The following is a 21,853-nucleotide window of genomic DNA, read 5'->3' as shown; positions in this document are numbered from 1 at the left end:
TCATTCTGTGTTGTTGGTCACCATTTTGATAACCATTTATTCGATGCGTCACACATGTACCAGAGTCAATAGATCAGTGTGTCTAATGCTAACCTGTTTGTGGGAAATTGCAGTGCCCCCAAGTGGCAGTGAGCTGTGCACCACTGTAGTGGGAGGGAACGTTTCTGCCCTGGACACCGGGGCACCAGAGTCCACCTGAGGGAATCAGGGGGAACAGGACCAGAAGTGGGATTTAGAGGAAGCGACTCATAGTGCGGCAAATGAAAACAGAGAGAAGGAATTGCAGAAGCAAATGTAAGACTACTGTAGAACCGTTCTGTTTTAGGAGCATCTATATGAGAACCTGTTGAGTGTGAAGCCAGAATTTGCAGCGATATAAATTAACAACAAATACAAATTCTAAATGAAAGAAGAATAAATTATGCAAATTAACTGGCAAATTCAAATTGAGAGACTTTTTATATATGAAAGGCTGATGGGTTGATTGATCCAATTACATTTGAGATGGCATAGAAGAACTACGGTATGTAAATAAATGTATGTTTTCGTTGGAAATTGTCGGTGTCTCACCATATCCTCTACTTCGCTGTGGGAAGGGTCCGGGCGGTCAAAGTGGACTGGGCTGAACCGTGTGGAAGAGATGGGATATGGTTGAAGTTGAGCCAATGTAGCAGAGCCAGGCTCATCCTGGGGAGGCAGATTATCTGTAGAAAGAAACAAAAAATAACAGTTATTACATTAGTCGATACATGTTGCAAAGGGCTATCGAGGGCTTTTACAGGTAACCTTTTGAGTGCCACATCAAGGTTAGAACCTGTGCAAAGGACCCCTCAGTTAGCACTCAGCACATCCACGGACTCATCACCCTATTAGATGAGCCAGTGAATGACTTCAAGAAAGGAAAAAGACCACCCTTCTCTCCACTCATTCATTAATCTACACAATTGTCAATAGCACACGGCTGCACTCTATTGGAAATTGGTGTTCCTTTCTTTTCTGTCTGTTAGTTTCAGTCTTGATAGCAGTGTTAAATCAATACAGCACAGAGGCAAAGCTAGCAGCGCCTTTATGCTTTGTTGAATAGAGCATGAGTCTATTTATGTAGTTATGGGGCTTGTGATGAAGATACACACGTTTTAATGTGCTAGTTCTCTAAAATCAGGTTTGTGTGATCATTCTTTTACAGACCATGCTGATCATGAACTGGATGGTGCTCCGGCTGTCCCTCTGTAGTGTGGAACATGCCGAGAGCCTCCATGTTGAGAGCACACACGCCCCTCATGAAGGCTTTCTTCATAGATTCTTCATAGCGCTCTCGCTCAAGTCGCAGTCTTTGAATCTCTGCCTGGCACCTTTCTATAGCCTCACAGTGCTGCGGAGACAGGTAGCAGAAGATAGAAAGAAGTTATTTATCAGATTATATAATACTGACAAAAACGTCTCATGTTGTTTCTTGCTTTCATTATAATCTTCTCTGTTTTCCCTAATTAACCTTTGATTTCTTCATCTATTAATGAAGTTTAGTGTGGCTGTTATTCACTGAAATGTTTAAATTGTATGTATTTATTACAATTAACTGAAGAAATATTTGAAAAACACATGTACCTATGTAAGACACTAATAAAACATGGTATCCAGTAGGGGTGCACGATTCAGAAAATGTCACGATTTGATTCAAAATTGATTTTCGATTCAAAAACCATTCTCGATTAAAAAAACAATCCACAGTATGTAAATGTAGTTACGTTTCCCATGTGATTGCAGTAGACATACAATTTAAAAAAAAAAAAAAGAAAAAAAAAGGAATTTGAATCGGTAGAGCTTGAATCGCGATTCGAATATGAATCGATTTTTTTTGCACACCCCTAGTAACCACTGGTGCTTTGGTTCTGCTTTACATGACTCAGCTCTGTAAATGTACAATATATCATACTGACTACACCCACACCTAAAACACCTCAATGAGGTAAAGTCAAGTATGAATTGAACGCAGCATCACCATACACACTGTTTTATATGCAGGTCCTTCACTCCGTTATTTACCTCTGCCAGCTTGGCCTCATACTCTGTAGAAAGGCGGGTGCAGACCTCTTCAGCCCTTGCACGGCAAGCCTGCTCCACCTTGACCTTCCAGTGTTTCTGGATCAGAGACTGCCAGCCCGACCACACCTTCTTCTTCAGCTGCAAATTGTAGTGCTGCTGCGCTACCTGAGCAGCATGAGCCTAGCAGGGAACCACAAGACCATGAAAACATTCACAAGCAAATGATTACACATTCATTCTTGTGCAGGTGCAGTGCATTCTCTCTTATGGTGCACATTCTGTGTCAGGGTTTAGACAAAAATATGATTTTATTTATATATATCATTTACTCCACTTTCCATTTTAAACAAAATGGCATAAACATCTTTTTTGTAAATGTAAAAACAAGGCACTTGCTAGTTTGATAAGCAGTATGGTATGAAAAAGAAACAGATTGTTCATCAGTGCAATGACAAAATTTCACATATGTAAATTTTGTAAGAGGGGATATTTGTGTAAAAATGTGGTATACGCATGTTCAGTGTGCAGTGACCTAGTGATGCATGGGTCGGTCACTCATGCAGAGAGTGATTATTTGCATAAACCATTTAACTGCACTGACAGTAATCTAGCACCGTTAAAATACATTCACTTTCAGTAATTGTACATCAATTTCTTTAAAAATATACATACTGTATATAAAAATAAAAAAAAGTGTAAATGTGTGATTGAAGCTGGCAAACACCACAGATCTCAGCCTAAATTAAAGAGTGAACTGATGATTCAAAGACGATCATAAGAGGTTAATGTGATTCTCGTCTGACCACCACACACACATATATTACTTGAATATTGTCTGTACAAAAAAAGGCTCATCAAAATGGATTAGCCCCACCCAAACAAATATTTCATCCTGCTTTCAGCTTTTGTATCATGTTCATGCACAGCAGCAGTAGGTTTTCTTTTCTTTCTGTGCTAGGTTAAGCGATCTTTTAAGTTATTTTTCACAGTTCATAAAACATAACATTTTTAAACTATTTAAAAAACGTTTTGTTTTGTTGACTAAACTAGTAAGCATCTGCTTTTTCTCAGCGAGTGTGCGTTATGCAAATGTGAGAGTTGAAAGTTTTAAATGATACAGGAAGACAAACAATAAGCAAACACTGATGCTGTGTAAAGGATAATGTCAATATGTTCCTTGCATTAAAAGGACTATGAAACTTATCCTAAATCTCTCTGAAGACACCCATGCTCATTGTAAATAGATTTCAAACTGTGGGAAACACCACAGTGTCATCAGTGTACCTCTTCTTTGGCAGCAGTGTGCTGGAGTCTCCAGTGGGTGAAGGCCCTCATTTTTTCAAGCTTTTCTTTTTGTCTGTCCAGCACCTGGCTCAGGTTCACAATCACCTGAGGGAGGACACATCACATAAAAAGCTTGTCTAAAACGCAGACAAAGTTGTTACTTACATTTTTCTTTCAAGTTCTATGTGTACATAAAGATGAGATAGAGAGACAGAGCTGATCGCTTAGACATGGATTAAGCCCAACCAGTCCTACACTAAAATGTCACGCCAATGGAAATCACTGAAAATTCAATCTCAGTCTGGTACTTAATCCATGTCCAACCAACCAGCACATTATGTACTGGAGAAAGCAAATAAATACACATGAAGTCACCTCATCTTTTCTCTGGTTGGAAGTCTCGTAGGTGTGTAGCAGCCCCTTCAGGCTGTCTAGCTCTGACCTCAGGCCAGCTGTCTGGGCTGCACACCTCTCCCTCTCTTTTCGCATCTCCAGCTTGTGTTGCTCCATAAAGGCCAGCTTCCACTTCCTGAGCTCAGTCAGCACATTTGTCTAATTAGGGAATGGAGGGTGGGACAGTCACAGCGCTTTAGTACATATGGGCATGTGTACACATTTCTTCAGTAGATTTTGAATTAGATGAACAGGTGTGCTGGGGGTCTAGAACACGCTACCACATGCAGCCTCCCCAACACCCTAATACAGAAGTATAGTGTGAATTTGGCTTTAGAGGTAAATGGTGTAATTGTGATCACAGCTACATGTCTACAGGGTCAAACACAGCAAACACCCACAAATGTGAACATGTTTGGCTTTTTTGGAAGGTAAAACAAAATATGTTTTTTTCCCCACAACAACAGAGGCTCACAAGCAACCAATTCTATCGGTCAAGAGAACTGAAAGTGTCTCAACTGCCTCTACTACTGTACAGTCCAGGGCTCTGCCTTTTCCTAGGCCAAACTCTTTCATCAGCACTGCTTAGCAGGCGACTGGTTGTCATCTGCCCTCCATGAATGAGCTGTACATTAGAAAAAAAGGGCAGGAAGGACAACCACGTGCAGGCACTCACCTCCTCCAAAATCATTCCACTGGGAGACACAATTAAAAAGGTCACTGGTTCCATGAAGAGAAGGGCTGTCATCCTATTCAATAAGCCTTCCTGAGACGCTACATTCCCTTTATAATCTATGACCTCTTCATCACCATTGCTTATGTACATTGTCCACAGTATTTCTTGCATTTAATCCATCTCAGTCAAACTGTCTCATTGCATGAGTAAAGGAAATGTCAATATAAACCTTTGATGCAGATTTCAGTTGCCCTAATATGTACAGTATGGGTTATTGATCATTATATATAATCTGAGACTGACAGTGTGTCAGTGACAAACATTTTTCTCCATATTTTGGGTTTTGTAAATGGAGTGCATTAACACTAACATTTCAATGCCAGGAACAGCATAATTTGCCTTCTAGATTGCTCTTCAAAGGCTTAATTAATGCTCTGTTGACATTGTACCACAGATGTTTACCACTTATGCAAAACTCTTTTGCATTCTCATTTCAATTTATCAAAAATAAACCTGCCAGCATGGGCCTCTTTTTCTGTACACAGCTTAAACACACCGCTGCTATTATTATTATTGTTATTATTCAGCTATGTCAGAGCCCTATATATAGCAATACAACATTATATTTGGTCAGCTCTCAAGCAGGCAGCAAATAAGAGCCATTAAATTGATTGATTCTGGAAGGACAGTTCTACAGTATAAGGAAGCAAACTAACCTTCAGGTTGTTGCTCCACGTGTCCAGAATGTTCTCCATCTTGCTTATGTTCTCCTCTGATATAAACATCTCTGTCACAGTGGACTCGAAGGTGTGCGGGCTGTTTGGCCTAGACCTCTCAGACACTGTCTGTAACCTGTCTGAGGGAGTGTTGGAGAGCACTGACGCCCTGCTAGCTGACCGACCTGCCATCTCCTCAGCTGGAAGGAAAAGAAAAAAGAAACACAGACAGAATATCACCAGACAATTTGACAACGTTACGACTTGGTGTCCTCTGTATTTTAAGCTTATTTTATATCAAGAGAAATTAATATACAATTAGATATCATTTGTTTCTTTGTATTTTTAATTAAATTTACCATGAGAGGCTCTTGAGCGTGTGGAGGGCTCAACAAGTAAGGGAGAGACCTGTGATCTCACACTACTATTAGAATGCCTTCCATCTTTAGCTTCAGTGGCAGTATCTTACGGAAGACAAGGAAATCAGAGTTACAATGGTAAATAGATAAAAGGGAATGCTGCTTAAATACATTTTGACCTGGAATAAGTCAGTAAAAATAAAAGGTAAAATGTAAAAGTCAGAAAACAAAAAGACAAAAACAGAAAAAGGTGATGGCGAGAATGCTGAATAAGTTGACTACGGCTCTTTGTCCAGGAATGCATTTACAAAATCTTAATTAAATCCTGCAGGGGGAAGAGAAAGCCTGCACTCTAAAGAGCAGTACGGGCAGAGAGCCAGGAGATCATTACCAATCTGCCGTCTGCTTTTTACATCCCTGTGCACTATTACATGACAGTTAAAGCACTAAACCTCCAATGAGAGCTACAGCTGAAGCTGGAGCTGGCGGGGTCTGATGAACTGTTTAAGATGTGGGTATTGTAGGGGAAGGAGATAGGGGGTACAATCTGACAGATTTCTATCATATGCATCTTGACTAGACTGGTTAACAAGCTAAAAAATATGAGACTGAGAAATGCACACTACATTTTTTTCCATGTTGTGATGCCATATCCTTTTGACAACTGATCATTTGACGTGGGCAGTGTCTGGGAGGACTCAAGTGGTGTTTCTGTCAAAATGGCTTAGTGAAATGTGTATGTAAATGTGCATACAAGAGGAACCCAACATACCTGCTGGGCATTGTGATTTTGTGTCATCTTTTCTCTGGGAAGGCCGACCCTCTGCAGACAGATGTGAGGTGCCCAGCCGCTTCAAGTGAGCACTGGTGAGTCTGTCAAGCTTAGGGGTGACCACAGCATAGTGGAGGAGCTCCTCATACTCATCCTGTTGATCCATAAACAATAATAAAAAACACAGTGAGCTTAAGGTTTTATTGATCTATCTTTTCTTTTTTACAATCTGTGACTTATGCTCGTAGTTTCTGCTTTTCATAGCAGTTATTCCTATTGGTTATGATAACATTGTAATCATCATTGTCAATTTTGGGACAGAAGGACGCAAAGACAGAGGCCATGTTCAGCCCCAACAAAACGTAGCAACACGTTGTTTAAAAAAAAAAAACCTGAAACGGGGGTGCGTTGAACACCCTGTTGTGTGTGCAAGCGCTCTGCCTTTGCGCGCACAAGCAATTCTAATATTGGTTGACATATTGGGTGCGTTTACCTTTATTTTAACTTACAAATAAGTGATGTAATACATTTGGATTATTGATTGAAACTTGTTGCATGTGTTGCTTGCCCTAACCAACTTCACTGTGAAGATGTGCTACACAATGGTGCTGTGTTCCCAGATCTGAGTGATGTGACAAGCACATACAGACACCCGGAATGTGTTTTTCTTTAATCACCTGAAGCTCAGATGAGACAGAGCTGCCTGTATCAGAGTCCTTGGGCAGAACAGGACTGGTCGGTTCCTCTTCGTCTGAGGACATCTATACACATACATAGACACACACACACATACATACACATATACATATATATATATATATAGATAGATAGATAGATAGATAGATAGATAGATAGATAGATAGATAGATAGAGAGAGAGAGAGAGAGATATGGAATGGTGTTAGTTTAAGGACACACTACCAGCAGCACAAGCTAGCAATGTCAGGCCACTTGTATTACTCACATGTATAGTCATACGTTGCAAAACATAGTATATACTGCATACTTTATATAGCTATATGTTTGTGTCTGTTTTAACACAGGGACAAATGGTAATGTTCATCAATATTCTATACAACAGACTTAGCTACACTGTTGCACATGGTAGTTAGCACCAACTGTTACTGTACATACACTGGACATGCATGATTAAACTGATTAAACAACATAGATTATAATGAAGAAACTGTATGAAAATGGTCTTTATACTATTTAATACTAGTACAAAATAACACAAAAACATTTCTGTTCACAAAGCTAGCTAACTTCACAAAACATGGAAACTACATTTTACAACATGTTTGACAACGGTTATTTGGTAGGCAAAATGTAAATTCTCTCTTGTAACGTTAATGTTAGTTAAACACACGTTACAAAGTCTTAAATCAGCCTACACCCAAGGCGATAATATATTCTAACGTATTGCTTCTTTCTCTATAGTTACTGCAAGTTACGCCGTTTCTGGCAAACTGACATACATTAATATCCAACTTAAGTTAACATATTACGTAAAAACCATAGGTAAAAACAGAGACACACGCTTCCTTTTTGGCTGCAAAGCTGCAAAGCTGAACAGAAGAACAAATAACTCTTTGGCGCAAGTAACGTTAGCGTTAGTGCTATTTTAAAGTCTTTAGGAGTAACGTTAAATCATAACTATGAGATAACGTACCGACACAGAGAATAGATGTGCAGTAACGATGCTTTTGGAAATATTTACCTGTTTTATATTATATGCAGGATACCACACTTTTCTGCTTCCGTCAGTTAGAAAAAGCTTGCTTAGCCGTTTCAAACTGACTGACTCTTAAACAACACACTCTATGATTGGCTACTGTTTCCACAGCACCTTGTCAAATCGTCTCTGATTGGGTAAAATGTTTCCGTGGTTACGGTAAGCAGAACAACGCGGCGTTCACAAGCGGCGCTATATCCATGCTCCAACTACACTACAAAAATCAAGCTCCGCCCATAGACTGTAAAATCCAATTCAGTTTTTTCCCCCTGTGATGTAGACAACACAACTAATTTGCTTTAAAATTATTGTTACAGTAGCAGCAATAGCAGTCGTATCTAGTATTTATAGATGACACACACAGTCCACGTAGCTATGAGTCCTATAGGAGCAGAGGCGGCGTCAGCCGATTTTGCCGGCACAGGGGGCTTTAGCCCCGAATGTATTTAGTATTTTGAAAGGTTGACTGACAAATATGAAACCGGACAATAGCCTATGTAAACCCCCTAAATCCTAAATTGCCTTATTTTATTGTGCTTTGGCTTTGCACATACTGCATACATCAGTCTAATACATTGATGCCATTAACACAAAGTTTAGGAGCGCAATACTAATGATTTAGTTTGAAGTTCCTGTGACGTGACGTTTACAGTCTATGGTTCAGACTCAAACACACGGAGCTCTGAAGCAGACCTGTGCGTTATGTCCACTCTCGCTGTAAAAAGCTGTGCAGCTTCAGGTTTATAAAGGACGCGCTCTGCTGTCGACATGCTGCGGCAGATGTGACGCGTTTGTGCTCCGTGTATTTCTGCAGTTTCGGTTTTCCACCGCCGATGTATAGCAGCGTACAGCCACTTCTCTAAACGTTGTCTCATTCAGAGACCAGAGTCTCAAACGGGGCTCTGTGTCTGTCAGGAGGTCTGAGATCTACCGTATCAGCAGAGCAATCACGTAATGCACAGCAGACTAATGCAGGTAGATTATTTTCTGAAATATAGTGACTTTATTCTAAAACTTCTAAACTTTATTTTTCTCAAAATATCTAATCTAATATCTAATATCTATCATAACGCCTCCAAACCTCAGAGAACACAGATGGATGAGTTATATTTTGAATATGCACAACGTTTTGGACATGAGCAGAAATCTTGCTCAAACATCTGAAATATTACAGTCCAGGGGTTTATTAATACATTTAAATGAATTAATGTATCATTGAGGTGAATAATTGTCATATGCACATTTAAGGAGGTTACTTCCCCAACAAAAGATGCAAAAGAGGAGGGAAGAGTAAATGATGCCTAGGCTACATGTGTGCTGGCTCAGATATAATTAGAAAAGTAGATCCAAAGGAGAATAAATAGTTGCAGAATGCCTGGGAGCCTTATTGCAATATTTTCCATTATGTTTTTATATTTGGATTGTAATGTATGTTTCCCTTTACATAAATATATTTCCAGCATATCGATTCAGAAAAAGGTAGAAATAGGTGCATAAAAATTCACCAGAATGCAGGAAATGAAGTGTTTAATGCTCAAACTTTTCTGGGGGTGGATCCCCAGACCCCCCACATCGTAAGTCACCAGACAAATCTGGAAACAAAACGTTGGCCTTTGGGTTGCCAGGCCAGTTATGATTAGGCCAAATGTTGGTGCCATCTAACTTTCATCTATAAACTGGTCAGCTAAAATGGACATGCACTGGCTATTAACAACCTGGGCAAGCCAATCACAGTTTTGCATTGCATTCAGTTTATTTAAATAGGTCCAGGTTAAGCCCCAAACCTCCTCAAGTCCTAGAAACGCCCCTGCCTAGGAGGACTTAAATAGTTATGGACACACCCAGTCCACATATATTCTCTAAATTTCACATTACTTTACACATTAAGAATTATTGCTTGAAAACTTGATGATGGTGATGATGACCAATACACATCAATATATAAAGGGGTACATTGTTAGTTTATTGTTTGATAATCCCATGAGAATAACATAGGGACGTTTGCAACAAATCATTTCAGGCAAATCTTCAGTTAGTTGTGCCCATTTAGGGAGTACACATGGTTTTCAAACTGCATTTCACGGTGAATTTTCACCTGTAGTCTGGCATGCTGCACAGAGATTAGCTAATTCAAACTGTCACAAGGAAGCAAGCTTACCTCTCTAAAGAGGGTGTAAGTCCTTGGGGAGTACCACCACCCTGTGAACCTCCCTGTGGCCATTTCTCGGTTGTACACTTCAGGCAAACAAAGAGGAGACAATGGTTCACAAACTGAATTACAGCAATGTCTCAACCCCCTGAAGACCAGTGCTTAATAGTATTAAGACACATATGTGGGATAGGCCTAACGGCTTGGCAGTCCTGGGCTGGGACAGACTCTAGAGACAAGAGAGACATATGTTCACTCTCAGCCGTGGCAGAGCTGCAAGCAGTAATGTTGGACTGAAGCCTCCTCACTACCTGGCTGATTGCTGGAGTATAGGAGTATGAGAGCATGGTTGAGACATTGGTAACAGTGCAGTTAGCTCCCCAAAGAATGTGCTTTGACAGCTGGTCAGCTGATCACAAAGTCTTGAGGTCTGAACCATTCAATCTGATATTTTGACATTATATATCAAATATATATTAAAATAAACAAAATGATCATTTAAGACCTGGCACTGACTCCCCTCAGCACACACATATACATTTTATTATTACATGTCTTGACAGTTGACGCAGGCTATGAATTTGAACCAGAATCGTGAGGCACAGAGGATAATCCTTGCTGCTCTGTGGGGAGTGGAGGTTTCCTGTTGAATGACAGGAAGCTATAACTCCCACAGATTACTTATTTCCATTTCAGAGCGGATGATTCACATGTTTTGAAAGGCTTTGGTGATGTATTCATCACAGTTTTTTTAAGGTGATTTTGTTGTCCTCCCAATTTGGCTTGTTAGGTTTTTCATCGCGCCATTGATGTTAAACTGCACATTTCCTATGATTGTCTGCTTTTATTAAGTCATTATAACAAGGACTGATTAGGTACAGACAACTGTAGGGTTTGTATGTTTGTATGTCTGCATCTGTCTTACTGGCAGCTCTTTAATAGCACAATACATAAAAGCCAACTGTTAATCTGGTGTCAGTCACTTCTTGTGTGACATAGGATATATAAAACTGTTTGTTTTTAACGACTGTTTGAACTGTTAAATGCATTCTTTTAATTTTTAATTAATTAAATTAAATTAATTAAATTTAATGTGGGATTAAATAAAGTTACATTTAATTGAATTACTTTCAAGTATATGAAATCCATATTCTCTTAATGAATACAAATCGCTTACAATCAAAAGGCTGAATCAGCTATTACACCTGTCTTTTGACCCCCACGAGTACATCCATAGAAGAAATAATAAACAATGGCTTAGAACTGAGTTTAAGATAGAGACAGATGATAGAGACAGACCTCTATTCCATCTTTACCCACTCTGTATAATGTTTTCCCTTTGTTGCAGACACAGGTAATAAGCTACTGTTGATAATGGTTAGATTAAAGTCAGTATCACTGCCTCAAACCCTTTTTTAGATCCCTATTGTAAATTTCACCTTCCTTTCAGCAAAATAAATGCACTTGGGCTTGTGTGTCGAAATGGGATTCAGCTCACATTTTTCTCTCATAGCCTGTTCAGTCTGTTCCAGGACAATAATCACAATCCATTTGACTTTCTTCCCCCTGGTATTTTAGCTCAGTTACATTAGACTATTCAGGACCTTGCAATGGTAGACAGAACAGAAATTAGGAAATAACGTTCTGTGCTTATACAAATTGACTTTGTTAAGGAACTTTTTCTTACAGCACTTTTACATTTTTTTACACTGTAATTACATTTTAACAGATTCCCCAAAAAATAGCATTAAGTCCTGTTTTATTGTTTTAATGTTTTGTGTATGTGCCATTTCATCTTTTGCACTCCAGTTGTGAAACTAGACTACAAACTTGGTGTGAAATTGTTTCTGCCCTTGATCGATTTTGAGTCAAACGTATTTACAGACAGTCATAACTCCTGAAGACAACAACTAATGTGCTATCATCAGTCGTAATGTTACCAACCCATTTTTCTCACATACGAGACAATGATGACCTCTCACTGAACACAGTGTTGCTAGAACTCATCTTGATGTTATTCATAGCTGCCTGCTGTTTTCAAATTAGTTTTCATTACATTTTGATGGACCAGGACTTCCCCCTTGGGCCACTCTAATCCATCACATCTCTCTATCAGTGACACTAGTGTCCTTTTGTTTTGCTTTCAGAATGCTTGGGTACCGAATTTGCCAGCACTTGTAAATACATCAAGGCCACATTGTTCACACTCAGGTAAGGTAGTATATCCAACCAGGTAAGAGACAACAAGGCTGCATAATTTATGACATTATTATGTATCCATAAAGTATGATACATGCTGACTCTGGCATAAAGTGGTCAGCCATATGAGTGCAGATGAGCAGTGGAGGCTGAGAGGAAAGATGGAGACTAAATCAGTTAGCCTGAGCTTCTATCTCCACAAGGCAAAAACAATTACCATCAGACTCCACATCCGTTTCTTATAATCTGGATGACGATAAGCAGCAGACAGTTGTTCCAGTCTACCTCCACCTCTCTAGTCATTTCTTAAGGAAAGCTGGTACCGCAGGTACATCCATTTTAGTTTTCGGGGCAGTAGGATACATATTAAAAAGGAGATTGTAATCTATGTGGAACGAGCAAAATGCAGTAAGAGACATACGTGTGAAAATGCATACGTTCTTTTCTTATAGATAGTATAGTGTATGTTGTACATATCACAACACATAGTTCATATAGTGACGATGACAAGGATACCTAGCAGGGCACAGAAGAGTCTGAGCTGCTCAGCCAGTAGGGCTTTATGAGATTCCAACACTGTCACTTTCTTTCTACCTACTGTACCACCAATTATCAGGCTACATGTACTGAATATGGCATGGAAATTCATTAACTTCATAGCTATTCTTCATACATGCCATATTTCTTGCTTGTGTGCATGCTTATGTGAAAAAGAGAAGAGTATGAGTCTCACAAGAAAAGGGAGAGAGAAAGCGTTGGCATGCGCAATGGACTCTGTGTGTGTATATGTGTGTGTGTGTGTGTGCGCGTGTGTGTGTGTGTGTGTGTGTGTGTGTGTGTGTGTGTGTGTGTGAGGGTCATTCTACTGTCCCGTACATTAAGCTAAGTGCTCCTCAGCTCTCCAGCAGTAGTAAATGGAGTCTAATATGGCTTGAGGGGGGTTTGTCTCCCAACTCTGAATCAAAACCAAAGAGTGTCCCAAGCCCTAGGTCACTGCTTCTGTGAATCATCAAATTCAGAGGCTAAAGATAGATGCCTTTCTTTTAGTTTACGTGTGTGTGTGTGTGTGTGTGTGTGTGTGTGTGTGCCCTTGCCACTTTTGTGTTGTGTGTGTCTTTGTGCACACTGTATGCATCATTTACAATCCTATTCAGTATGCTTTGTGGTGAATATGATGCACAACTAGTGTCAAAGCCATGTCTCGGTGTTTAAACTCAGTAAGCAAATGCACAACCAGGCTGCACTATTCACTGCATGTCCTACATATTAAGTATGTTAACATGAAGTTATTGAGATTTTTTTTTTTTTTTCTAAAAATGAGAATAAGGAATCAGATGAACGGAGTGTAATACATCAAAGGGCTTGCTGGTAGTCATCTCTGCAGTGGGCTGAGTCTCACTGGTAGCGCTGGTACAGTTTGCAGGCATTAATGATGTGAATACTGAAAGGCTGAGTGTCCCTGTGCTTGCATCAGACCGTCATCTCCTTTTTTTTTTCTCCCTCACTTTCTTCAGGAACCACTCGCAGGTTTCAGAGGCGTTAGGATCTGATATAGCAGGCACATAGGCAGTTACTGTCTCACACTTCATCTAAAGAGCCTTCTAAGCTCTATGAGCCTGTGTTGGGTTATGCAATTATTGTAACAGGATTGTGTAATATTTGTGTTGTGTTCCTGAATAGTATTGCTCCCTCTTTGGTCATTATTTTTGGGCATAGAAAGAATGAAAGTGTTTCATTGTGATAAACTGCATCTGAAAGTCAAGGGCTGTACTCACTGCACAGTTTACTTTATGTACAAATTAAACTCACTGGAGTGTAAATGAAAACTAAATACTTTACATGAGCAAAAATAACCTGTAAGCATAATACCTGAACTGTAAATGTGAACTGCAAGCTGTAATAAGAAAAAAATACTCAAGATTATCGTAACCAATGGTGCGCTTGAATGAAAGTCATGAATGCAAATGATGTAAATGTGATTTTATGAATTCAGGAGATTGCCAGAGGTGGTGCACTAGCACTGAATATTACAGATGTACAGTACAGGTTGAGTCATTATACCAATAAATTCACCTGTGGCCTGGGATGATGTAAGGTCTATGGGGGAAGCACTTTGATTAGATATTCCGTCCTCTGAGCTATGAGGACCTGGACTCCTCGACCCTCCTGCTCTTGTCCCATAATGGGTCCAAGTGGAGATTTTGGATTTATACAGATGTGATTCACATGTTGTTTACATCATGTGAACGACATGCAAGGTGAGAACTGCCTATATACGCTGTTTAGCGACTGACATGGTCACATCATTTCCACACAAAGCCAAGCTATGTGACTTTGATTACAACATTGTTTCATGTTTACATGTTTATGGCAAGCTTTTTCATTTATGATCCATTATCTTACTTTGAGCCTTAGCTCTCTCTTTCTGATGTATGAATAAATCTAATCTGGAATCAAATGTATAGAGTTAATATAGAGCATTGGACAGATGCTTCAAGTCAGTCTGTTCTAGTACCATGAGACACTGGGTGATGGCTATATTTGTAAATAAAACTTTTTGGTCCGTAATTTTCGACGAATCAATTTCCTATGGGATATTACTTCCTATAATTAGCTGAAGCTATTTTTTGGGACGGTTCAGCATGTGGAGCACAGTTAGTGGATATGGAAGGACTTTGATTTAAATATGCAACTGGATATATACAGAACTTGCGAATGTGCACGACACGTGTTATGTCTTTAGCAGCACCCAAAACCTAGCACGCTGAGACGCTGGAACGCTCAGGTGTCGGTCAGCACCACGGACAGAGACAGTCGTTAATAACAAGGTGAGAGACAGACAGCTCTTCTTTTATGAACGCTGTTATGGCTGGAAGTTGAAAACAGACGACTGAACGCTCTGAATTGTAAAAAAAAAAAAAAAGACAAATCACTACGTTTACACAATTCAGAAATAAGACAACTCACATGAGAAGCTGTGAAAAACTTTTCGATTAAGCATCAGTTGTTGCCTAAACGGACAACTTTTGCCCTCAAGCAGAAGCCCATCTATTTATCACGTAGGCTACTTGCCATTCTTTTGCACTGAGACTTATTCAAATTGCCTGTTTAAATGTAGACCTTTTTCATATCTGTTTAGCATTCATGCGTTGCAGTGTTTCACGTCATTCAGTCACCTAACCAGATTGTTCCATCAGACGGAATTACCCGCATCACTCAATGAAGTACAATCATTGATTACACTGCCCCCCTCTCCATCCCTCCCTCCCTCTCTCTGCCTCCTACCACCATCACTCTCTTTCGCTCTCTCCTTTCCTGAAGTACTGCAGCGAGGGAGAGCACTGCATCGGAAAAAACCTCACTGCGCTGGCAATTACCTCTGACTCACATTACTATTCTACAGTAAAAAACCCACAAGAATATTTTTGTTTCATCATTAAGCGAAAGCGGAGTCTGATGCAATGGGTAACTATCAGCCCAGTTCACTCTTCTAGCCATAAATGACGGTAAGTAATTAGCCTACTACTTTTTTTTTCTGAAAACATGCTGACTGTGTAACACTTCCGAGTTAGTACAAATCCAGTATTTCCAATAGACTGTTTAATGATAATCTGTATTAGGACTTACAAGTCATGTTGTTCATATATTTCCAATGATATCTCCAACTAATATCTGAGAGCTGAGACTGGGATACCTCATTATTTATTCATAAGTTTGTATATCATTTGTTAAAAGTTGGGATGGTTTCCAGGCATATGTTGTTTTTTTCTCTGTGGGTGCAAACTGAGTCCATATGTCTCCTAGTAGAGAAATTGGCATCATTAAGTGAGAGCAGGCATGATAATTGCCTCATACATAGGGATGTAGTGGAGATCCAGTTCCTGTACCTTTTTAATTGTGGAATTGAATTCATTCAAAATGCCTATTTAGGGGTGACATATGCTTCTGTGAATTCTTTATGTACATCTTGGTTTAAAATATCTGATTTGGGCTACAGGTCTCTTAATTAATTTGCTACTTAAACTACTTTAAGTGGTTGTTTGATTTATGATTATCACTGACTGGAGCTCGTAGTTTACCCACTTTTTTTTTTATCAACCAGCATGTTTATAGTAAAAAATACTTGTCGTGTTTGGGGTTATTGGCTGCGGACTGCATGTTGTAGTGCAACCAGCCTTCTGCCCTGGGGCAGTTAAAGCACTCTGCACTGCCGCCAAAAAGAGGAGAGGATGCAGGAGCAGGCAACTGACTCTTTAAATTGCAACTCAAGAGGCAGTGAGCGATTGACAGGCACACAGCTGGTGAACTGGAAATCTGTGGCAAAGTGCTTTGTTTGCAATCTGAAGGCTGCAGTAGTAGTCCTGCTGGGTTAACACTGAAGGCATCCATCAATGAAAAAGTGTTAGAAGTCATTGCAGGTTGCGTAATTCATTCCTTTAGCCCACTTCTCATTAATTTTAAGTTAAGTTTGTTTTCTGCTACGGTAAACAAGAATCTCATTGTAATTCATAATAATCCCAATATGCATTCAATAACATCTCCATCTCAAGCATCCACTGACCTGTCATTTTAAACGTTTTTTTGCAGAACACAGGCTACTTTAGGAGGAATACATTTTCTATTACAGTTGAAAGGACTCAAAGTACAAAGTACGCTGTGCCAGTGACGATGTAGATATGAGAGCTCGAGGAGAAAAAAAAGTCTGTCTGCACATTTAGTTGACATGAACAGGCAAATTAACAGATTAGTCATTATTTTAGGGGCAAGTTAAACCCAATAGCATAGTTTACATTATATTCAAGAACCCTCTTGTCATTCTAGTGTCTGCTGAAATTTCTGAATCATAGGCACACATACACACAACAACCAATGCATTACATGAAACAGTTTGACAAAATGTAAAAAATCACCATTAAATGTGTCGCATCTTGCATGCCTTGCCTAATCGGTGTTATTGTGTCATTGCAAGACAAAGTGTAAGGTCTGCACCAGACTATGGTGGTGGCACATTATGTTTTGTACCTGCTATGTAAGCACTGTATTGTGTCAGCAGTGAGATCTGGCAAGGCAGGGAGACCATATGTTGACCAAGAAGATGAAACAGACATTAACCTGATGCAAAAACAGAGGCAACGCACTTTACTCTGTGTAAATCTTCAGAGTGGGATGAGACATGTTTTTTTTATCAACTTTAAAATATGTTTTCTTTCTGTCTGTGCAGATGTTACATTTTATTATTAAAATAGATACAGTACCGTGTATCCAGGTTCTGTGTCCATTTTCATCTAAGTATGGATATTGACAATATTAATGTAAACAGAGGGGAGTTCCTTTTCCTTGGCTAGAATGTGCACATAAATGATTCAAGTCAATACTGATATTAACAATGCTATAGCTCATCACGGTAGGAAAGGCAGACGTCAGTTTGCTGCAGCTGCTTTATGAATCTGTATGATGTGACATTAGCATGGCTTGTAATCAGCTCTTCTTTTGAAGTATTTATCATGGGGGGTGGGGTGGAGCTTTGACTATTGAAGAGAGGTGAAATGTTTAGGTGCTTTGAAAGATGTTTTAAAAATTATTTTATTATATTCTCCATCTACAGAAACAACTATTTTGTTTCTCTTTTGACATTTCTCTCTCGTCCTCTCCCTGCCCCACCACTCAGTCAGTAATGGCATCAGTGTTTGATGAAAATTCCTAACGGAAGATGTCCCGGGCTCGTTGTGCCTCTGTCTTCCAGATGAGGTCATGGGCTTTCCGTTTTGATGGGATTACATGCAGCTCTGCCCACTTAGAGATTGGACCTGCTCTTTCTGATGCTAATAGAACGAACAAGCCATCAAGCCAGTGTGCTTGCGCATGCCTTTGAAAGGGCAGGAAACTGGCAAGTCAAATCTGAATAAGATAGAAAGTATTTGTGGTTCCTATAGGACAAGTGACATTAACTGTAAATCTGGTTCAATATATAGTGCATATGATATTTAAAAATAAGCATAAGACAGACAATTGCCACTTCAGAAAGCATTTTTGGAGATGCAACCATCCAACCATCATACATTTATTATAATTTAATTCGCACTTATATTAGTAATTGTAAAAACAAGAGAGAAGCCACTAGCTGCCCTCATTGTTTTGCATCATTACTGTTTTTGTATTGTGTAAGGGCCGATGTCTGGACTACCGGGCAGCCAAAAATCCACTATTGATTTTCCTTCAAGTTCTCATGAAAAATATCAAGTGTCTCCTCCAGCAGTTATGGGTCAAGCATTAATTAAATAAGTAATTTTGTTTTTACTTCCTAATCTAACAACTTACTTGCCACACCAATCTGTATGGGGACTGCTGGACTCAAGGTACAACACCTCCAACAGTGACATCCATCCTTTTGATAAAGTGCAATGCTTGTAGGAAGCCCTTACTGTGCTGATAAGTGCTTCATTATTCTTCAGTTCTTCTGACACAGGGTGTTCCTTACCACTGTCATTATGACAATGTTATGTTGTGTGATCATTCATTTTCTTTCTTTCAAAATGCTCATTAGCAGCTTCATTACTGCGCTACTTTTGGTTAATGATTCATGATAAGAGTGTGTTGAAATGGACTAAGTTGGTCAAACACTCTGGATATTGACATACATCTTTTGACTTTTCCCAAATGGCTTGTCCTGAGTTGGATGTATGGCCAAAACCCCTGTGTAACTAATCTTTTCATTTATCTTTATGTCCATGCAAGAGGGCCAAGTGATACTTGACCTAGTGTTTTTTTAGTATTCTAAAGAGGTTGAAGGAAAGCAGGGCCGCTATCCATCATGCAGACAGGGGTGTTGCCAGAGCAAGGCCTATTTTCAGCCATCCTCACATGGTTCACAGCAATGGTACACACACTATATCAACTATCTCTCTTTATTCTAATTGTAGAGAACAGCTATGCCCTGCAGGACATAGTGTGGATGCAGCTTCTTCATGTTCCAACACATATCCTGTTATCAGTAGAAATATAAAATGAAATGTTTAGAGAGTTTGGTTGCCTTGAAGGGAAGCAATGATAGTATGAATTGAACATAGGAAATGAGGTAAAGGTGGATTTACTGTACAACTACGGATGTGTGGACTGCGATCGAGGCTTGGGTAAAGACAGTATACGTTGGAAAAAAGTACTACAGTGCTGGATGGTCTAAAAATGCACAAATGATTTTAAATGGAAAAATAAACATTTTCTGACAAACAGGCATCAGTGGAAACAATAGATGCTGATGAGGGAGCCTGAAAGAGAGTAAAAAAAATAAAGAAGATGAAAGAGGAATGGAATAGGGTTGAGACAACATAGAATAAAACAGAGATTGGTTTGTTTGACAGTGTTGGTGGTTACCCAGTTTGATTGTAATTACTCCCGTTGCTCGGGCTGTCTGCACCGTCTGGGTTTTGTCAGCTGTGGTCAGGTGGGATTGGTCGTCTTTGTGCTCCGTTGTTGTCTGAGCTTCATCACCAGTGACAGCGCCTCACAATACACTCCATTGATTCTCTAACAGGCAGGATGTATCCCCTTTTGCCGGTGTGTGTGCGTGCTCATTTCAAGTAAAAATGATGTGCGATAGCCAACATGAGATCCTGAAATGATAAATAGCATCAGTTCAGTGACACCACTGAACTCTGACATGATCCTGGCAGGGTGTTAGTCTACAGAGACATTCAAAATTACTTTTATTGAAAGATGCAGTCAATAGAGAAGTTCCACACAAGACAAGAAGCTAAAATGTTCCACGCTCAAGAAGAATTGTTTTGAGAAACCCTACAATACTAATCTAGGATTTAAGTAGGATAGCAATCTTCTGCAGTGGATCTTATTATACAGGACAAAGACAAAACAGAGAGAATCATACCACTAATCATAAGTTAACCCCTTGCAATGTGCACCTCACCAATTATCCAGTGAGCAATTGCTTATGGACAAAGGAAACACAGATTTTGTTATGAATCATCCTTAGGACATTGTCTGAGGCACCACCGGTGTCAATAGAGGTATTAAAAAATTATCAGTACATGTGTAAAGGAGTGTGCTCATAAGCACAGAAGTCATCCAATGAACCAAAAGGGATTAGGAGAGTCACCTTGAATCAGCAGTGTTATTTTGCCCAGTAAAATGCATTATGGGAGCTTGAGCTGGCCCTGTGATTTGTGTCCTCCTGACAAGGCTTCAGTGTTCATTAGAGGCTGTGGTGAGCTGCTCCTAGACACACAGGAACCACACACACTGGACAGCTCTGACCACACACACACACACACACACACACACACACACACACACATACACACATGCGTGCACACACATATACACACACACACACACACACACACACACACTGGACAGCTATGACCATCTCCTAAGCGTGCACCCTATCTTCTCTAAAAATGTATAATAAAAAATGAGAAATTTAGGATTTTTTCTCATTTCAATTCAATTCCACAATCGTATTTAGTTTTTTTAAATTATTGTTGTGTCTCTGTGCTATGACAAATTATAGAATAAACAAGCCAGAGTGAGCCTGTGGAGACAATGTGATGATGAACTGTGGATCACGGTTTGAACATTCACATGAAATCATGTTACATCATTAGCACAGTTATGCTGGGGTCTCCCTCCCATCAGCAATGGCCTGCCAAAATGGGAAAGGGCTTCCCCTTTCATACTGTGAGTGCACAGTCACATATGTGCATTGCATGTTTAGGTGTGTGAGAGAATCTTTCTGTATATTTATTTATGTGTGCTACTTACAAGTATGTGTAAGACACCTGACTACACAAAATCAAGGCCCTTAAAGAATAGCTATTGTGTGTGTGTATGTGTGTGTTTGTGTGTGTGTGTGTGTGTGTGTGTGTGTGTATGTGTATGTGTGTGTGTACTATGTGCCTGTGTTTGAATGTGCATCCACTGATGATGATTTCTGCTTTCCTCCTTTCTTTGCAAGGATTAAATATGACAATGCCGTTCCGGTTGGATCGTCACTACCATTATTAATAAACCAGCTCTTTATTGGGGGCAAATTGATTTCAGACAGAGCCTTGTTTATTAGCCTCTGTTCCTCAGAGCCAATCATGAGTCAGCAGATTCAGCATCTCTGTTTGTAATGCTCATCTCTTCAAAACTAAGTCCAACTTATGAAATTTAGAACAAAGAGAGTGCCCCTCGAAATGTATAAACTGAGAGCTTTACAGCCAAAGCCTTTTTTCCTCACATCACTCCAAATGATGAAAAGGCCTTGGAGAATGTTGAGTGAATGATTAAAGAGGGTATGTGCTGTCTGTGGGGTGTCACCTGTTAGTCTGGGATAGTTATGACATGAGTTACGGGCACTATCTGATGATCTGAACATCTCCCTCTCTTTTACTTTCTCCCCCTTTTCTCTCTGATCTATCCCCTGTCCTTTCTCCTGCTTGTTCTCTCTCTTTTTTATCTGTCTGTCTCTTACCCTTCCCCCATCTCTCTCAGCCTGGCCGATGATTGCCACAGCCATTGTGGGTTATCTCC

The 21,853-nt window shown here is 39.7% G+C and overlaps 1 protein-coding gene across 3 annotated transcripts in view; it reads right to left on the bottom strand.

Annotated features, from left to right (window-relative positions):
* Positions 1 to 8,049, bottom strand: part of poc5 (POC5 centriolar protein homolog (Chlamydomonas)) — a 9,357-nt gene extending 1,308 nt beyond the window's left edge. Inside the window, exons 1-11 of one of the 3 annotated variants that reach the window (XM_078250545.1) lie at positions 7,963 to 8,049; positions 6,921 to 7,004; positions 6,244 to 6,397; positions 5,472 to 5,576; positions 5,113 to 5,312; positions 3,703 to 3,879; positions 3,328 to 3,432; positions 2,044 to 2,223; positions 1,189 to 1,372; positions 571 to 704; positions 94 to 195 (exon numbers count right to left, since the gene is read on the bottom strand). In XM_078250545.1, the coding sequence (XP_078106671.1) occupies positions 94 to 195; positions 571 to 704; positions 1,189 to 1,372; positions 2,044 to 2,223; positions 3,328 to 3,432; positions 3,703 to 3,879; positions 5,113 to 5,312; positions 5,472 to 5,576; positions 6,244 to 6,397; positions 6,921 to 7,004 (1,425 nt within the window). In that variant the 5' untranslated portion in view covers positions 7,963 to 8,049. Of the gene's footprint in view, positions 1 to 93; positions 196 to 570; positions 705 to 1,188; positions 1,373 to 2,043; positions 2,224 to 3,327; positions 3,433 to 3,702; positions 3,880 to 5,112; positions 5,313 to 5,471; positions 5,577 to 6,243; positions 6,398 to 6,920; positions 7,005 to 7,914 lie in introns of all 3 variants that reach the window. The other 2 variants (XM_078250546.1, XM_078250547.1) reach the window with 2 other exon arrangements.
* Positions 8,050 to 21,853: the final 13,804 nt, after the last annotated feature.

This window comes from Sander vitreus, chromosome 5, assembly GCF_031162955.1.
Source record: "Sander vitreus isolate 19-12246 chromosome 5, sanVit1, whole genome shotgun sequence".
NCBI classification, from domain to species: Eukaryota; Metazoa; Chordata; class Actinopteri; order Perciformes; family Percidae; genus Sander; species Sander vitreus.
Note: the sequence above shows the minus strand (reverse complement) of the source record. Positions and strands in the feature narration are given on the sequence as shown.